This window comes from Tupaia chinensis, unplaced genomic scaffold (genome assembly GCF_000334495.1).
Source record: "Tupaia chinensis unplaced genomic scaffold, TupChi_1.0 Scaffold148350_1, whole genome shotgun sequence".
NCBI lineage: Eukaryota > Metazoa > Chordata > Mammalia > Scandentia > Tupaiidae > Tupaia > Tupaia belangeri.
The window spans coordinates 91,065-111,455 of NW_006208201.1; the positions used below are offsets into that span (position 1 = coordinate 91,065).

At 34.3% G+C, this 20,391-nt stretch overlaps 1 protein-coding gene across 1 annotated transcript in view; it reads right to left on the reverse strand.

Moving 5' to 3' along the window:
- The window catches only part of LOC102475543 (A disintegrin and metalloproteinase with thrombospondin motifs 6), a 262,234-nt gene that overhangs the window by 77,212 nt on the left and 164,631 nt on the right, over positions 1–20,391 (reverse strand). The window contains exons 10-11 of the mRNA XM_027769061.1: positions 18,558–18,704; positions 8,621–8,762 (exon numbers count right to left, since the gene is read on the reverse strand). Of these exons, the coding sequence (XP_027624862.1) occupies positions 8,621–8,762; positions 18,558–18,704 (289 nt within the window). The remainder of the gene's footprint in view (positions 1–8,620; positions 8,763–18,557; positions 18,705–20,391) is intronic.

Here is a 20,391-nt window from a genome sequence, read left to right on the forward strand (position 1 = left end):
TTCTTGTTATCTGTGGTTTACAAGAACAATGTGGCTGCTGTTCACAGGAAAATGTTCTAAGACTAAAATGCTCAATTGCTAATGTGAGGTCATAGGTAATTGACAAATTGACATTGACAAATTTTATAGATAATGAAAGTTCCTTGTAAATTAAACAAAGCTATGATGTCTATTAAATGTATTTGGTTTGGGGGGCTTAAATCTACCTATAGATGAAAAATCATCTCTTGATGTTTAATAATAAATTATGAACTAGATATTATTAGCCTATATTAAACCACTAAGTGTATTTGTAAACAACACATGGGGTATGATTTAAAGCAATAGAATAAATAAAGAAGGATCTGGGGCCAGCAGATGGCATAATGGTTATGTAGCTGGACTCCCATGTAGTCAACCATGGTTCGAGTTCTGGACCAGCCGGACTCCCACGTAGTCACCCATGGTTCGAGTCCTGGACCTGGTGGCTTAAAACTCATGCCAGGCACATGTGGGTATGTGCCGAAGATCCCAAGAGGAGAATGGAGAAGAGATTGTGGCATGGCCATCCTCTCTGGGGCGGGGGGTGGGGGTGGGGAAGGCGTGATTTCTCACTTTCTGTCTCTCTCTCTCTCTCTGTCTGTCTGGCAAGTGCCCACACCCTATAGCAAAAATCTCTCTCTCAAAAAAAGAAAGACGGATCTAAGTTTGAAACTGAGCTCTGAATTAATCTTTGCTTTTTGTGTAACAGTCAAAAGATCACAGCCCCTATATTATATAGAGTGACTTTCTGCCTAAGCTTAAACATACTGTTGTTGTTGTAATATACTTTTGTTAATGCCATTTTAATAATCCTTTTCTAAGAAGAAAGAGGAGACTAATAGAAAAGTAGAAGAGAAGTAACAGCAGATTTTACAAAGCTTTACAAGAAAGACTTTGTGATTCTTAACAGGTAAAAAAAAACATTTCTTGAACATAATGATACTGCTGCTTTATTTGCAATATATTTCCACCCGGAGAGCATCCAAAGCTCCTTAGGAACCCTGTTAACATAGCTAGCAGATATTATAAGATGATCTATTAGCAATGTAACCTTGTATGCTGCTTGTCTGTACTTGGATTTCGTTTTAAGATATCCTAATATCTTCTATAAAACAAAAGAAAATAAACCCATTCAAATTCAAGACTGAGTTTCAGACATGTGAGAACTTATGTCTTAAAGACTAAGTTTAGAGAAAGGCTCTTGATCACTTTTCCCCAAAAAATATTGGGACAAGATAGAGAGTTTTGAGATTATTAGTAACAGATATTACAATACCTGATGAAAATTGAACGAATAATTGTTTTCAGGGACCAGCAATTAGCGTAATGGCTATGTTGCTGAACTCCCATGTAGTCGACCATGGTTCTAGTCCTGGACCCAGTGGCTTAAACTCACACCAGGCGAGTGTGCGTGCGTGCCCAAGATCCCAAGAGGAGAATGGAGGAGAAGGGATTGAGGTGTGGCCATCCCCCTGGGGGGTGATTTCTCGCTTTCTATCTCTGTCTCTCTCTGTCTTTCTGGCGAGCACATGCACCATATAGTGAAAACCTCTCAAAAAAACCCTAAAAAACAAACAAAAAAAATTGTTTTCGGATACAATACATACCTGCCACCTTTATTTCATTAACATGATTACCATACCTAGTAGAAAATAGAACTGACAGATTTAGACATTTCCTACCTTGCAGCAGGCAAATCAATCTGTATTTTTATAAAATATATAAATTATATAATCTATAAAAATAGTAAAATTATTTCCGTTTTTATTGATGCAGCCTGAAGTGCCTCAGATAAAAAAACTACTATGTACATACAAGAAACTAAATATCATGTATGGGTTACTACAGTATACAACTCTGTTACTTTATCTGTGCTGTACACACAATCCATTCACTACTTCTATTGCAATTTAAGAACACCTAGAAATAAATGATATGCAAGGATAAAGGTGGAAAACATTGCCCTAAGTAAAATTTAAAAAATGTTCACATACATTCCCAAATATAAATAAAATGTATATTAATGAAACTACTCATAAGTATTCATGTAATCATTGGGATAACCCAGCAATGTCTGTCTACATGATGACCAAAGTGGAAGAGATGGAAAACTCAGATCAGTGCTGCAGATACAGATCGTAGTGCTTGAAATGTTCCCTAACATCATTAGAGTCCTACTAGTTGAAAAAGGAGTCATTTAATAATTCTTTAACACCAGATGTATCCTCTCTTGAAAATGTTATAGTGTTTTCAACTTACAGTAATTGTGTTAAGGGTCATCTCAGCATGCAACACTCAGAGAGGATTTCTAAACCAGGGCTGGGTTGTTTTCCCCATAGCTGCCATCTGAAGCCTGACTTACTTGCCTGATTGGACTCACTTCTTCAAAAACATTCTTGTTTTTTAAAGTCATATTTAGAATTGTTGAAAACCTTAGGGATTCACCAGCTAAAACTCAGCCTGAGTTTGAGTGCTATCAATTGCGTAAACCCAGCGCTTTGGGCACAAGTTCAAAAGGTGGCAGGCAGTATAAGGAGTCTCTTGTGACTCTGGAAATTTTGTTAGTAATCTATTGCACTTACTTAAAAAACAGTGTAAGTGGGCCAGCCCTGTAGTATAGTGGGTAAGAGCTGTGCATGGGGAGCAGGATCCCACATGGCTAGCTGTGGGAATCCCAGCCCAGAGGGTTGAGAAAAACAGGCCAGTGTGTGTGCATTAATGTCCCAAATCTTGAAAGGATAGAGAAATGAAGGAAAATGCATTGTGGTGTGATCATGTTCCATTGTTGGGTGCTTTCTCTCTTTTTCTCTCTCTGTCTCCAGCAAGCACACAAGCCCTTTGGCAATTAAAAAATTAACATAATTATTTTCATATAGTATATGAGTCTAGGGAAACCATTACTTTGCTGTAAATCAAACTGAAAAGTATTCATGATAAAAGACATGAAATTGTGCCCCAACCATGGTGGTCCAGACAATAGGTAACCCTATATGATATCAGAGCCATATGAGAGGCCCTCAGTTCAAATCCTGGGTTGACCTGAACAATGCCCATGATTCTGACTAGCCTGAAGCCTGGGGTGGGGAGGGGGCGTTGATTATGGCATGAGACCCTGTCAAGCTACTTGTATTTCTGTCTCTTTCTGTCTGTCTCTCTTTTTAATGAAATAAATAAATCAACTTTAGAAAAAAATACATGAAGTTGTGTAGGTTTATAAGATGCTTATGCCATTACATAGGTTTTACAATTTTCTTTCTTTTTTTTTTTACATTTATTTTTTAGTTTGTTATAGAGTGTATATGATTGCTGGAGAAAGAGAGGGGAAAAGAGACAAAGAGAGAGAGAGAGAAAAAAAGTTAAAAAGCACCCCCCCAGGGGAGAGGACCATGCCACAATCCCTTTTATTCCACTTTCCGCTCAGAATTTTGGGCACGCATGCACATGTGCCCAGCCTGGTTTTCAAACTGCCAGATCCATTCATGTGGAATCCAGCTGCCTTAACCACCATGTCACTGAGTTGTCTCTTACAACTATTACAGAAGTCTTTTAAAACATAATGCATAAAGTTTCTAAAACTATAATATACAGAACGTAAACTGAAAATGCACGACTTTGTAATTACTGTTTAACTCACTTCAAATTAGTTAGTCTGCAAGTAAAGTGAGGAGAATCAATTTTTTGAATTACTTTTTCAAGAAAGAAAGAACTGCATCCATAGGTCCTATAAGACTCAGAACATAAATGATCTAATATGAAAGTTTGTAAGTTGAGTTAAAACCCAGTTTCCAATAGAAACCAAAATGTAGATGAACTATTTCACTCGTTAACAAAAAAAGAGATCTATAGATAAAAAAATCTAACAGAAAACTTCTCATCTCATTGATGAGGAATTTCAATCTATTAAGCTACAAGTACATACAAAGTCTGTGATTGAAGTTTCACAGAATTTTTTTGAGGAAAAAAAAAATCTAACAACAAAAGAAACCAGAACCACACAGAAATAAGAATAGCAAATGCTGTACTGAGGGACAGGAAAGTTCGCAGTTTTACTTGAGGCTCCACCAATCCAGATAACCACACAATCTGTCAATTAAGTGCATAAAACGTGCTGCCAGAGCCCACCAAGAATAATAATTTACTTGCCACCCAAGAGATGTTTAAAAATATCACTTCCCTTTGTACTGTACCCAAGAGTATGGTATCATACAATGAGTATATAGTTTAATCTTAACTACCTTTAAACTTAATTCTTTTTGTTATTTTTTAAATGAGATTTTAAAGACTATTTGCATAAAAGCAAGAACCAAACCTTTAAGTTTATTTTTAAACTTATTTTTAAGAAATAATTTGAAATGTTTAAATTCTATATTTCCATTCACTTTGCTTATGAAAACTGTGTTCCTGCTATGAACATGTTCCCTATATTAAAAGCTGAATATTTTTTCTTTGAAACTTAAAAAAGTAATACATTGTCTGATACAGTAATAGATACTGTGGTATTTTTAGGAGTCATTTAAAGAGTAAATTATGATGCCTAGAAATAAATGATATGCAAGGATAAAGGTGGAAAACATTGCCCTAAGTAAAATTTAAAAAATGTTCACATACATTCCCAAATATAAATAAAATGTATATTAATGAAACTACTCATAACTATTCATGTAATCATTGGGATAACCCAGCAATGTCTGTCTACATGATGGCCAAAGTGGAAGAGATGGAAGAGTGGAAGAGATTTTCCACAGTAATTTTCCTTATTTCACTGTTTGGCTAATGTCAGCCTGTTCCCACTTGGTTGTTATGTTAGACTGTGGGATGAAACAAGATATGACTCAGTATCAGCAAATACAAATTAAAATAAAGGCCCATATAAAAAAATGTAAATAAAGACCAGTGTAAAATGACTTCTAGCCCAATGATAATGTCAGAAAGGGGGAGTAGGAGATTTTAAAACCAGAACATTTCATAAAACAACATAAAGTTGACATCATAAACTGAAGATTAAAAAAATATATAGTTTAGAAATTATTAGAATTCTACCTGCATCCTTTGCATGAAATCTGAAACCTGTTTAAGATTACTCAAACATTTAGAAATAGATGTGGAAATGTAATCAAAAAGTACAATGTCAAAAGCTGTAATCAAACTACGTTCATCATAATTCCATCTTAACATTTAACATAAGGATGAAGACTTCTTACCCCATATTTACATTGGCGGGATGTTGCTCCGTACTGGAAACGACACTGCTCATCGGCATCATACACCTGACCTGGAGCCACAGCTGGATAAAGAAAGTCCCGCTTGGGAGGCTCATTATCAAGGCAAGTACCACGGCCTGAACTGTTCAACATAAAGGATCAAAGGAAATTAGGTACTCTATGGACTATTTCCATCACAATTATGAAACCAGGTGTTGTGCTCTTTGTTTTAATAAATTGATGCATGAAAAACAAACATTCTACCAATAAATAATCAAATGACAGGAAGAAAAAAGAAAAAAAAAACAACTGAGCCCTGAGCTCCAGATCATTTTTTGAAACACCAAAGCACAATGAAAGCATCTCAGACAACAATATGAAAATATGTTGGTCTTTAGAACATTGACTTAAACTAATTTCTGAAGGAATCAAAACAGAATTTCAAATTGTTCTAAGTTTCTTGTTTGTTTTCATTGAAAATATAACCACATCTGGTAGTAGAATTAAAAACATGAAATGTGGAAAATTTTTAAAAAGAACTTTGTGGTTGTAATCTTTAAGGACCTAATTTATATATTTCTACCTTGGGCAGAACAATAGAAGCTGTGGTAAGACATGGCCATAGGTTCATGAAATATTTCACTAAGAAATGGGCTGAATGACAGATGAGGCCAAGATCTAAAGTTCTCTTTTCAAGTATATAAGAAGTGTTTAGTCTCTCAAAAATTTCATATTTCATCTAGGGTCATCAGAATTGAAAAAGAGAATGTTCTCTCTCTATAATTTCTGCTTTTCAAAGTATGTCTGCACTCAATCATAATATTTTAATTCAGTGGAACAAATAACATAAAGATCGCCAAAAGTCAGACAGAATCCCTTAGTTTAAAGACCTGCTTTAAACTTTGCTAAATATAATTGTTCACTTTTATTTAGTCAGTGTGCATAAAATAGGACAGATGCTTTTTTACTTTCATTTCACATGTGAGTAAGTTAGAATTTTTAGAGAATTCCTATGCCAACATTTAAAAATTTTTTCCAACATTCCTGTCCATTGTGCCAGCACTTGTGTTTTTTTTTGCAAATCTTTTCCATCCACTTTGCCAAAGGAAAATAATTTTACAAGTAGACGTTCCTCAACTATTTTTTAGGACAGTACAAATTTTCATTTATAGATAAGTAAGAAATAACTGTGCATAATAATGAGTTTCATATTCACTTAAAAGATTCTCATATTCTAAAAATGTGAGTTAATTTGTTATATTAAAATATATTTCTATAGCAGTAAATTAGTATCTTTTGCATGAGACCCTGTCAAGCTACTTGTATTTCTGTCTCTTTCTGTCTGTCTCTCTTTTTAATGAAATAAATAAATCAACTTTAGAAAAAAATACATGAAGTTGTGTAGGTTTATAAGATGCTTATGCCATTACATAGGTTTTACAATTTTCTTTCTTTTTTTTTTTTACATTTATTTTTTAGTTTGTTATAGAGTGTATATGATTGCTGGAGAAAGAGAGGGGAAAAGAGACAAAGAGAGAGAGAGAGAAAAAAAGTTAAAAAGCACCCCCCCAGGGGAGAGGACCATGCCACAATCCCTTTTATTCCACTTTCCGCTCAGAATTTTGGGCACGCATGCACATGTGCCCAGCCTGGTTTTCAAACTGCCAGATCCATTCATGTGGAATCCAGCTGCCTTAACCACCATGTCACTGAGTTGTCTCTTACAACTATTACAGAAGTCTTTTAAAACATAATGCATAAAGTTTCTAAAACTATAATATACAGAACGTAAACTGAAAATGCACGACTTTGTAATTACTGTTTAACTCACTTCAAATTAGTTAGTCTGCAAGTAAAGTGAGGAGAATCAATTTTTTGAATTACTTTTTCAAGAAAGAAAAAACTGCATCCATAGGTCCTATAAGACTGAGAACATAAATGATCTAATATGAAAGTTTGTAAGTTGAGTTAAAACCCAGTTTCCAATAGAAACCAAAATGTAGATGAACTATTTCACTCGTTAACAAAAAAAGAGATCTATAGATAAAAAAATCTAACAGAAAACTTCTCATCTCATTGATGAGGAATTTCAATCTATTAAGCTACAAGTACATACAAAGTCTGTGATTGAAGTTTCACAGAATTTTTTTGAGGAAAAAAAAAATCTAACAACAAAAGAAACCAGAACCACACAGAAATAAGAATAGCAAATGCTGTACTGAGGGACAGGAAAGTTCGCAGTTTTACTTGAGGCTCCACCAATCCAGATAACCACACAATCTGTCAATTAAGTGCATAAAACGTGCTGCCAGAGCCCACCAAGAATAATAATTTACTTGCCACCCAAGAGATGTTTAAAAATATCACTTCCCTTTGTACTGTACCCAAGAGTATGGTATCATACAATGAGTATATAGTTTAATCTTAACTACCTTTAAACTTAATTCTTTTTGTTATTTTTTAAATGAGATTTTAAAGACTATTTGCATAAAAGCAAGAACCAAACCTTTAAGTTTATTTTTAAACTTATTTTTAAGAAATAATTTGAAATGTTTAAATTCTATATTTCCATTCACTTTGCTTATGAAAACTGTGTTCCTGCTATGAACATGTTCCCTATATTAAAAGCTGAATATTTTTTCTTTGAAACTTAAAAAAGTAATACATTGTCTGATACAGTAATAGATACTGTGGTATTTTTAGGAGTCATTTAAAGAGTAAATTATGATGCCTAGAAATAAATGATATGCAAGGATAAAGGTGGAAAACATTGCCCTAAGTAAAATTTAAAAAATGTTCACATACATTCCCAAATATAAATAAAATGTATATTAATGAAACTACTCATAACTATTCATGTAATCATTGGGATAACCCAGCAATGTCTGTCTACATGATGGCCAAAGTGGAAGAGATGGAAGAGTGGAAGAGATTTTCCACAGTAATTTTCCTTATTTCACTGTTTGGCTAATGTCAGCCTGTTCCCACTTGGTTGTTATGTTAGACTGTGGGATGAAACAAGATATGACTCAGTATCAGCAAATACAAATTAAAATAAAGGCCCATATAAAAAAATGTAAATAAAGACCAGTGTAAAATGACTTCTAGCCCAATGATAATGTCAGAAAGGGGGAGTAGGAGATTTTAAAACCAGAACATTTCATAAAACAACATAAAGTTGACATCATAAACTGAAGATTAAAAAAATATATAGTTTAGAAATTATTAGAATTCTACCTGCATCCTTTGCATGAAATCTGAAACCTGTTTAAGATTACTCAAACATTTAGAAATAGATGTGGAAATGTAATCAAAAAGTACAATGTCAAAAGCTGTAATCAAACTACGTTCATCATAATTCCATCTTAACATTTAACATAAGGATGAAGACTTCTTACCCCATATTTACATTGGCGGGATGTTGCTCCGTACTGGAAACGACACTGCTCATCGGCATCATACACCTGACCTGGAGCCACAGCTGGATAAAGAAAGTCCCGCTTGGGAGGCTCATTATCAAGGCAAGTACCACGGCCTGAACTGTTCAACATAAAGGATCAAAGGAAATTAGGTACTCTATGGACTATTTCCATCACAATTATGAAACCAGGTGTTGTGCTCTTTGTTTTAATAAATTGATGCATGAAAAACAAACATTCTACCAATAAATAATCAAATGACAGGAAGAAAAAAGAAAAAAAAAACAACTGAGCCCTGAGCTCCAGATCATTTTTTGAAACACCAAAGCACAATGAAAGCATCTCAGACAACAATATGAAAATATGTTGGTCTTTAGAACATTGACTTAAACTAATTTCTGAAGGAATCAAAACAGAATTTCAAATTGTTCTAAGTTTCTTGTTTGTTTTCATTGAAAATATAACCACATCTGGTAGTAGAATTAAAAACATGAAATGTGGAAAATTTTTAAAAAGAACTTTGTGGTTGTAATCTTTAAGGACCTAATTTATATATTTCTACCTTGGGCAGAACAATAGAAGCTGTGGTAAGACATGGCCATAGGTTCATGAAATATTTCACTAAGAAATGGGCTGAATGACAGATGAGGCCAAGATCTAAAGTTCTCTTTTCAAGTATATAAGAAGTGTTTAGTCTCTCAAAAATTTCATATTTCATCTAGGGTCATCAGAATTGAAAAAGAGAATGTTCTCTCTCTATAATTTCTGCTTTTCAAAGTATGTCTGCACTCAATCATAATATTTTAATTCAGTGGAACAAATAACATAAAGATCGCCAAAAGTCAGACAGAATCCCTTAGTTTAAAGACCTGCTTTAAACTTTGCTAAATATAATTGTTCACTTTTATTTAGTCAGTGTGCATAAAATAGGACAGATGCTTTTTTACTTTCATTTCACATGTGAGTAAGTTAGAATTTTTAGAGAATTCCTATGCCAACATTTAAAAATTTTTTCCAACATTCCTGTCCATTGTGCCAGCACTTGTGTTTTTTTTTGCAAATCTTTTCCATCCACTTTGCCAAAGGAAAATAATTTTACAAGTAGACGTTCCTCAACTATTTTTTAGGACAGTACAAATTTTCATTTATAGATAAGTAAGAAATAACTGTGCATAATAATGAGTTTCATATTCACTTAAAAGATTCTCATATTCTAAAAATGTGAGTTAATTTGTTATATTAAAATATATTTCTATAGCAGTAAATTAGTATCTTTTAAAAACTGAACCATACTATTCCTAAGGCGATATAGAGTCAAAGACCAAGGGGCAAAATACTATCTTCTTCACACCCTTTTCCTTTCACTTATGTTCCTCTTGACTAATATTTAATCAATACAAAAAATTTAAATGGAATATTAAATATGGTGTGAATATAGATAGATTGGCTGTTATAATCATTGCACTGCTCAAGGTACCTAAATAACAGAAAACAACCTTTTTTTAATCCACCTATCCAGTTTATATGACAGAATACCTTTTATATTTTATTTATTGTATTGTTACAAATAAACATGTACCTTAGCAACAAAATTGTTTCTAAGTGAAATTTTAAAATAGCAAGTACTTTTAAATTTTGTTATGCAAAGTATCTTTAATCTAAATGCATATGCAGATTTTAGGCAAGTATAATAAAATTTTACTGGTAAATTTAAAATTATATATGTATTAAAGTTAATAACAAAGAGATCATATTTGAATAGTATAATGAAAAAAGAAAGACTTCTTCTGGAGAGTTTTTTTTCTTTCTTTTTTTTTTTTTTTTTTTTTTTGCTACAGGGCACATGTGCTCGCCAAAAAGACAGAGAGAGACAGAGAGATCTTGGGATCTTGGGCATACACGCACATCCACCCGGTATGAGTTTAAGCTACCGGGTCCAGGACTCAAACTGTGGTTTACTACATGGGAGTTATGCTAACTGCTGGTTATGCTAACTGCTGGTTCCAAGAAAGTCTATTTTGATAATGTGGAATATTTGTGAGATGATTTAATTAGTAGTACAATTCTCCGATGTTTCTTCCAAATACCTTTTCACCTCTACCTACAATAAAACTGTAAGTATTTTTATGAAAGAAATATATAATAAAAAATTTTAAAAGGGCCACTATAATCAACAGAAAAATTTAAAATTGTGATCAGAAGTATTTAAGTACAGGATGCAATAAGTTAAAAATATTTACCAACAGTATAACAAGTGTAGGATATGTTTATGTAAATGACACCAGCTCAGAATCTATTAAAAACAGTATATAAAAAGATTAATCTAAAAACCTAGAGAAAGAACTATATAGACCTCAAAGAAGAGTTTTACATACCCTAAGGAAAAAATTCTTTACTGATGGCAAACTGAAAATTCATTTTACCCCAAAGGTCAAAGATGGTTTCAAGGTACTAATTGTCTCCTAATTGATATTCATGTACTTTAAAAAATACCAAATCAGATGATCACTGCAAGGTCCTTTTGACAACCAAGAATGCTCTGTTTATTGTTGTAAATGCAAAAGTTTATTATTGTTTTACATTCTTCCTAAGTACCTAGTTTGTATTAATAAGATTAATTAAGTACCTGCAGAGTCTTGTTCTTTTTTTCCAGTATATTTTTAAAGAAGAAAAAAACACCATATGAAATAAAATGAAAGGTAAAACCATATGGATCATTTAAAAAATAAACTCATACTTAGGCGTATGGCATCAACAAAAGCCTTTTGAAATAGGTTTGGCTATATCTGTACAAAGTAGCAAGGCTTGCAAGTCAAGTAGCTTCTAGGAAGGCAAGTGCAGGAAGCTCTGCAAGGCTGAATTAAGCTGCTTCCACCCTTCTACACACGTTCTTGATTCTACACATGTTATCGTTATCGATAGTACTTGTCTAGCATACTTCCTAGTAACCAAATCTAGCGATACAGTAAACTCTTGATTAACCTATTTGGGGGATGGGATAGTTTCCATTTTTAAATAGTTAATTCAAGGTAAGTAACAAAAATATTTTTTGCATAATGTTACTAAAATGTGTCTTCTACATTTCCCCTCTACTTTCAAGTAAGTAAGGTCTACAGATCACAATTACTACAATTCTTAGATAACAATAATACTGGATATTTGCCTGTTTCTGAGTTATAAACTACCATTATAAAATAATATAGATACTGGTGCAGAAAGTAGAGACATAAAGCTGAGAGATGCATATTTAACCTTGGAAGTTCCTCAGTACGCAACTCTAATCACACCCTTCATTTTCCCGCTAAAGAATAACTACTCTGAACTTTTTGTTTTTGGAGAGGTTTTTGCTATAGGGCATGTGCGCTCGCCAGAAAGACAGAGAGAGACAGACTACTCTGAATTTTTTAAATAATTGCCTTGCTCGTCTTAATAATCTTCTCAATTATTCATATGCCTGTTTTTAGACTCTATCTGAGGATTTCTTTTGTGATTTTATGCTTTTGCTCAATTTTGTGAATGTTAGATACACCTATGTTAATGGATATAATTGTAGCCTGATCATTTTAATTATTCTTTTTAATTTTTTTAAGGGAGATTTGTGTTATAGGGTGCAGGCCCTCTCCAGAGAGACCGAAAGAAAGAAATCACCCCCGCAGGGGGACCGGCTATGCCGCAATCCTTTCTGCTTCATTCTCCTCTCAGGATTTTGGGTGTGCGCGCGTGCACACATGCACCCAGCATGAGTTTTTAAGCCACCGGGTTCGGGACTTAAACCATGGTCAACTTCGTGAGAGTACAGTTACATAACCATCACTCCATCTGCTGGTCTCTGTTCTTTAATATTCTATTTAAGACCATGCTACAATTATTTTTCCATTCTTCTATTAATGAACATTTAGGTTATTTCCAATTTCTGGTGATTGTAAATTATGCTGATATGTACATTTTCCCCTTTTCTTTCTTTTCTTTTCTTTTTTTTTTTTTTTTTTTGAGAGGTTTTTGCTATAGGGTGCATGTGCTCACCAGAAAGACAGAGAGAGACAGAAAGACAGAAAGCGAGAAATCACCTCCCAGGGGGGATGGCCATGCTACAATCCCTTCTCCTCCAATCTCTTCTCAGGATCTTGGGCACGCTCACACACGTGCCCAGCATGAGTTTAAGTCACTGGGTCCGGGATTCCAACTGCGGTCGACTACGTGGGAGTCCAGCGACGTAGCCATTACACCAACTGCTAGTCCCAATATGCACGTTTTCTATACATGTCTCCTAGTACAAAAGTGTAAATGTTTTTTTCCTTTTATAAATATATATTACTTATTGCCCTACACTTTATAATTGTCTAACAAAACAGAAAGAGACAGAAAGACAAAAAGTGAGAAATCCCCAGAGATGATAGCCACATACCACAATCCCTTCTCCTCCTTTTCCTCTCAAAATTTTGGGCACACACATGCACATGCACACACACACACACACACACACACACACATCTGGCATGAGTTTAAGGTCCTCGAACCAGGGTCAACTATGTGGGAGTTCAGCAACATAACATCACACCATCTGCTGGTCCAGATAGCACTATTAAACATAGATGGCTTGGGGACCAGCTAGTAGTGAGGTAGTTACGGTGCTGGACTCCCACATAGCCGACCACAGTTTGAGTCTCAAACCTGGTGGTTTGCTTTCTCACTTTCTCTCTCTCTGTCTCTTTCTGGTAAATTAAATAATAATAATGATGATGATAAAAAAATAAATAAATAATTTAAAAACCCACAGATGGCTTGTGCCTTGGTGTCATGTGTAAATTTTTCCACCCAGAAAATATAAACCTCACTCATTAATAAATTAAACGTAGAATACTATTGGTCTCCACTTATGAGATGTTATTATAACTTACTATTGTTAAGCACAGATATGCATGCTCAGAGCAAAACTGTACATACATTAAAAAGTAGCTCTGTTTTCATTCCCTATATTCCACAACTGAAGATTCAACCCTAGTTAATATCTATAGCTTTAATGATTAAAATCACCAACTCTACTTTTGTTTATGCTAAAAAATATGTACTAATTTAAAATATGCTTTCTTCCTTGATTATAAAATTCACAGTAAATCACAGTATTATTTACATTTCTAGAAATCTGCAGCACGATGGGAAAGCTATTTTATGTGTTCTAACTTTAATTTAGAGGTCTTGTTTACACAGTCAAAAAATTAGCCTCAAAAACAGAAACATGAGCCAGAGTCCAAAAACTTACAGATCCCTAGGTAAAATATGCACTCCTGGCTTTGTTTCCAGAACATCCGAGGACATACTTCTAATTGTAATTTTAGATTTATTTTTGTTAAAACAATTATACTATTAAGTACAGACCCTTATTCTATAGTACAAGTGGATCAGTCTAAAAAATAAATCATTCCATATAAACCTGAATATATCTTAACAGTCTCTTAACAACAACAACAAATTAACATTTAATGCTACCTCCTATTTTTTCGACATAGTTCCACTGACACACATAAATTAAGCAAAAATGAATTAGACTAGTATCATCTTACCAAGTCAATACTTAATACGTTTTCATAAACTATTCTTTCAATCCTGATGAAACTAATATATTTACTTCTAAAGTCAAATCTTTTTTCTGTCTCCCTCTATATGACTGGAGTGCTTAAATATCACCAAACTTGATGCTTCTGAGATACAAATATTATACCAACAATGGTTTACTGTCTCCCCATCTCCACAAGTATGTCTGTAATTATGACTTATCAGAGATATTTATAATTAGAGAGAGGTTCCCAAAATAATCTCGGACATATGGAAGGAGAACTCTGTTTTGCCAAGATATTCCTTGGACTCTCTTTAAAGTGGTCCCATCTATGCAGACTGTTTCCATCTAACACAGAGGTCCCTAGCCCCTGGGCCACAGCCAGGTGCCAGTCTGTAGCCCGATGTGGGTCCCTCCCCACCAGGCCTGTGCAGTGGGAGTGGGTGGCGGTAGTGAGCGAGGCTCAGCCTGTGTTTGCAGCCACTCCTCATCACTTGCATTGCCACCTAAGCTCCATCTCCTGTTGGAGCAGTGGTATTGGATTCTCATGGGAGCCTGAGTCCTGTTGTGTGATTGTTTCACTGTACACTGCAATGCGTTAGTGTGGAAATGGGGTGCAGGGTGGATTAGGTACATTTAGGTCATCCTGGCACCAACCCATCACCCCAACCCATCTGTGGAGGGATTTTCTTCCAGAAGGCTGGTCCCTGGTGTCACAAAGTTTGGGGATCACTGATCTAACAGATTGATGCTGACCTTCAGAGGTATTTGCTAGAGAGGGAATAGCTAAGGCCTCAGTTATCTAATTCATCTTAGATCACTTCTCCTGTAGCTCTACTGGCATCTTTCTTCCTGGTTCACCTTCAGCTGTAACAGTGCCTCTCTTAAAGTGTTCAGCCTCCACCCTTCTGTGAAAAATAGGTACTCTGTATTTAATTTGGAACCATAGGAAACTTTGCTACGGACTCATGACAGTTCAAACAATTTAACAGACTTTAATTTAAATAGAGCAAGAATTGATTTGCCAAGTCCCCATAACTTTTGAAAAAGATATGAAATGACTCTGTACTATTACTACATGGTGGAAAATAAATTAAAAAAAAAAAAAAGACTGGCCTAAATGACTTCTGGCTGACTTCCAGTGCCTGGTAAATGAGCCCACCTTCACCAATGAGTGTGAGCCATAATACCAGGTTCATCTTTCTTGACTTTCTAAATAAATAGATAAATAAGTCCCGCAGGCAGATAGGAAGGACACTACCTGCAAAGCCGTCGTCGGAAAACATCAGAAGCTGGCATAACACGTCCATTTTAACGGAAATGGGTTCTTTTTTATTTAATCAGGACGGCTTCTGGGCGATTCATGAACCACTTATTGAATCACCGAGTTTAAGAAATCTGAAAAAAAATATTGGGAGTTGGTAAACACCACCTCCTGACTGATCAATCGTACCTAGTGTTTCAGAATGACACGAGAGATTTTGTATTCTGTTGGCACTTAAGGGCCATGGGATTGTTTTTAGTTGAACATAGTGAATAGTGAGTCTATAAATAATAGAAAGCGCATTGTTAAAATCCACCATCATCTTTGGCCTATACAGTCACTAAGCAGAGAAAGGTATGCATTTTGTTGGCTGGGCTGCAGTTCCTAAACAATTCATCTTTCAAGATTTCTTTTTCTTGAGGAGAGAAGCTAAAATAAAATGTTATGAGCCTTTTTGAGCCAACTATAAAACATAAATGGAACCTCAATCCCTGATCAAAATATCACTGACTTTAAAAAAAGATCACACATAGCTGTTAAAGCAATTAAGTTCACTGCATTAATAAAAAGGAACAAAGAAATTCAAGAAAGTTACTATTAAGTCTTTTATGCTCCAGTGAATTGACCTTTTTAAAGGGACTTGTGTTTACAAACCCTTTATTACTGGCCAGATTATCATCAGATTTGTTTAGTTTGTTACAAAAGAGGAGGAACAAAGTCAACTTTCCCCCAGGTCTCTACCCATTGTCACCCATATCTACCTTTTACTAATGGTTTTAAACTTTGTGAGCATTCTGGTAAGGGTGAATAAGAAGAACATTTTTATCAAATACAGGATAAATAAGCCCATTAGAACCTGTCAATGCTAATCATGCAAAGACACAATAAAGTGTAAACAATGCTTTTTGGAGTAATTCATTTTATAAATTCAAGGGAATATTTTATTGCAACTATAAGAATGGTATATCTCTCACCAAAACAGTGCTGATTTCTTAATTGTATTTTAATAGCGATTTAGGGATGCCCCTTTGGGCTGTCTTAGCTTTAATATGGTTTCAACTAGGTAGAATCTGGCAGGAGATCAAATCTGGTTCTTATATTTAGTCTACAGAATGGTATTAGCAAATGGGCTGTGCAATCACCAAAGGGATAGTAACAAGATAGAGGAGAAAAGAAAATGGTACTTCAAGAGAAGGGTGAAATCTTGAGCATATTACACAGTGTGTCTTTCTGGTGATAGACATTAAGATTCCACTATAAAAACGTGAGCAAGTCAAGGGAGAAATTCCAGATCTGGCCTGATTTCCTGGGATAGCAGATCTTCAACAATGTTTAAAGTCTAATGAAAAGATCTCATTAAAACAATCTTGGAAAATTATCTTGATAAGCTCTGTATTAAAAACTATCAAACAATGTCACACAAATTCCTTGGTCTATCTTTATAGCATTTCACCTAGTTTGGGTAGTAGGCAAGTATAGAATTATACTTATCTATTACTAAGATCAAACTTTGTTCGGTGCAATATGGTTATTCAGAAAAAGAATTTTCTGAAATGAATTTCCAACTCTCTCAACTTTTTTATTACATTAATTAATTTAAAGGAGCCCGTTTTAAACATTTATCTTTTGATTTTTGGGTGAAACACTGTGCCAGGTAATTTAAAGTGTCATTTGAGGCCTTCCTTTTACAAAATACATAATTGTAAAATTTCAGAATACATAATCTGGCTATTAGTAGATAGGAAAGCAAAATTTAATGGAGAATGTTACCTTATACAGCCTATCAGAATGTTTAAAGTTTTACAACATTATCATGTTAATATAAATTTTTAATAAAGCCAGTTTTTAAGAAAAATTTGCATTATTTACCTGTGCTTTATGTATGCTCCACTTTTTCCCTATTTAATCTCCCCTCCCCAAGAAAAAAAAAATGGCACAAGCAAGTGAATGGTAACAGTAGAGCAACAGAACACTGACATCTTGTTATTATTTAAAGAGCAGAGTAATCATGGAAAATGCACAGGAATCCTGAGCATTTTATACAATTTGCTTTTTCATTTATCATTTAATACATGTCTAGTAAGCATTTACACATATTGTAGCATTATATATAATTACATACATAATACCTTATGGTAAAGTATTATGACTTAAACACATTTAACAAATTAGGACAATGAAGATTAGAAGGGCTAAGTAACATACCCGAGGTCACACGGTTAGAAAATGAGACCCAAGTTTATAAATTTCCAAAGTCCAATCCTGAAGCCTGATACAGATGAGATGTTCAAGAGCATCTGCATTCCTAAACACAGTTATGTCTGAGCTGGCTTATATTCTCCACATTTAAATAAGAAGTCTCTTGGAATATACATTAAAGAACTAGAAAAGAAGTTCCCAAACTGAGATGGGTCGCAATAACTTTTTAAAATTTATTTGATATTATTTATATATATATATATATATATATATTATTCCTACATTAAATTGCTATATATCAGTTAGATTGTGAAGACTTTACCCAGCATGATATGCACCTCAGTCCAGCCCAGTTGAGACCACTATACACATCCTCATCAACAGATAATAAACCTTATCTGTGTCCCAGGGTCACAATAACTTTTGAAAGAGAAATGTTTTCTTCTATGTGTCCATTTCTTAAGTTACAATATTTTTTGTTGTTGTTGTTTGTTACTATAAAATACTTTGGAACTCCTACAGAATTCAGTTTTTTTCCACAAACAAAATGAAATACGTCATCACTCAATCAAAGTTCAGCCTGTGTTCTCTTAAATTATGTACATTTAAATTCTTTCTGAAATTGCTTCCCATTTATTGAAAATTTCTAACACTCACATCATCGACCCCACTTATGTACCCTTACTCTGCTCCCTCTAATCTATTCAGTAAATTCTGTCTGAGTATGAAGAAGAAAATTGGCCACAATGATATATTAAAGTATTTGGGGGAACAGCTTGAAATTTCATTGGGTCCTATAAAAGTTACTCATTACGCAAAGTTCGAAGCACTACATATTGGGCTTCTACCAATGGCTTATTTCTGGAGCAATTCATCATCACTCTCCAGAGATTACTTACTCTAGAAAGCTGGTGATATAGTCTCGACTGCAGGCAGACCAGGAAAAAGGATTGGTATTTGCAGTAATATGAGCTGCCATAAGTTTTGCTGCTTCATGACCTTTCGTCCCACAAGAATTTCCAATTCCATCATGGTTCATACCAAAACTGTTTTAATGAGGAAGAAACATAAGAAACATAAAAGAAAGAAATAAGAAAAAATAAAGCAAACAACTCCTCAGTACATCTTTTATTTCCTTATTTGGCCTTATCAACCAATGCCCTCTGTCTACTGGGTTGTCGTAAAAGTCATGATATCTTTTCCCTGTGTAAAAAATGTGTCTTTTAACTTTTCCGACAATCCAAGAGAAAGACTACATCTTCTCAAAGAAATACAGGATTAAGATTAGAGAGACTAAGAAATAATTCAATGATATAATTTATGTCTAAATCTCTCTAAAATTTATCAGATACTCTCACATTATCTCATGAGTCAATCTCTTCTTGAGCAAAAAAAAAAGGGGGGGAATAATAAACAACTAATCCTCGTTTTATAGATGAGATCATTTAGCAAAGACGAATGATCTATTAAAGATCACTCAGAAAGTTTCAAAATTGTTAGTAAAACCTGCCTTTTAATATGCTAATGCTCAGTCTACCTCATTATACTGAATCCAAAAGAGACTTAAAAAAAGATGGCTAGGATCCATTGAGTTGTTGGTTATGGACCAAACACAGAAGGCCTTTTTCTTATTAACATGGATAAAGAAGAATGAAATACTTTTAATTTATGTTCCTATGTGCATATGTTTATTTTCAAAATATTTTTTGAAAAACTTCAATACTTTAAGGATTATGATTTTTGTCATGATCTCCCTTTATTTTTCAAGACTTTACTTTGTCATTTCCCCCTATGACCTGTAGCCATGCTTGACACTATTATCAATGTGATCTAAAAACATATTTCAATGGTAAAATTTTTTTCTGAAAAGGATACACCTACTGCATCTGAGTATACTTTAACCTTTCTTCACAGTAACCAAAAGTTTGTGCTATTACTAAAAAAGGAAAGAAAAAATCTCCATTGTGACATTATAATAAATGTACCATGATGTATATTCAAGGAAATGTGGCTGCACTATAAGATAGATGAGGATAGCTGCTAGAGAAAAGTCTGGAAATACAGTAGAGAACAGATACGTAGCAGATCATTAACCAAAGTAAGTATTAGTACTTATCTTTTTTTTAAAATAACTTTATTTAACTTTATTCTAATTTGATCAGAGAGGGAAAAAGAGAAAGTGAGACACGAGCCACCAGGTCCAGGACTCGAACCGTGGTCAACTATGTGGGAGTCCAGCGTCCTTAACCACCACACCACCTGCCGGCCCCAGTACTTGTCTTTCTGGCAGCGTAGAGACATTAGAGGTTTGTTAGTCAGAGTAATTGAAGATTCTGTGTTGAAGTATATGAAATAGATCCATATTTTAGACAGTCATTCTAGTAGCTCTATCTTGGAAATACTGTGGAGAGAATACTGTGTGAAGAAATACAATGGGAAGAGAAATATGTGGGAAGAGTATGGAACTAGAGTCAGCATTTCAAGTAAAGATAGTTTTAAAAGTATTTCGCTTTGGCAGGAGCCGTGTGCAAGCTCCTGGGTCATGTTAAGACAGGTGCGGCAGGCATAGACGGGTTTAAGACAATCAATTTTGAGATCCTTAACCTCCTATGTACTATTTTCTAAGAAAAAGTAAGGCTTCTACTTTTGAAATCCTCTTTATCCCATCTTATGAAAGAAAGGCATATCTTTCATCCATCCACGAGTTTACAATAGTGCATTGCCATGGAATAC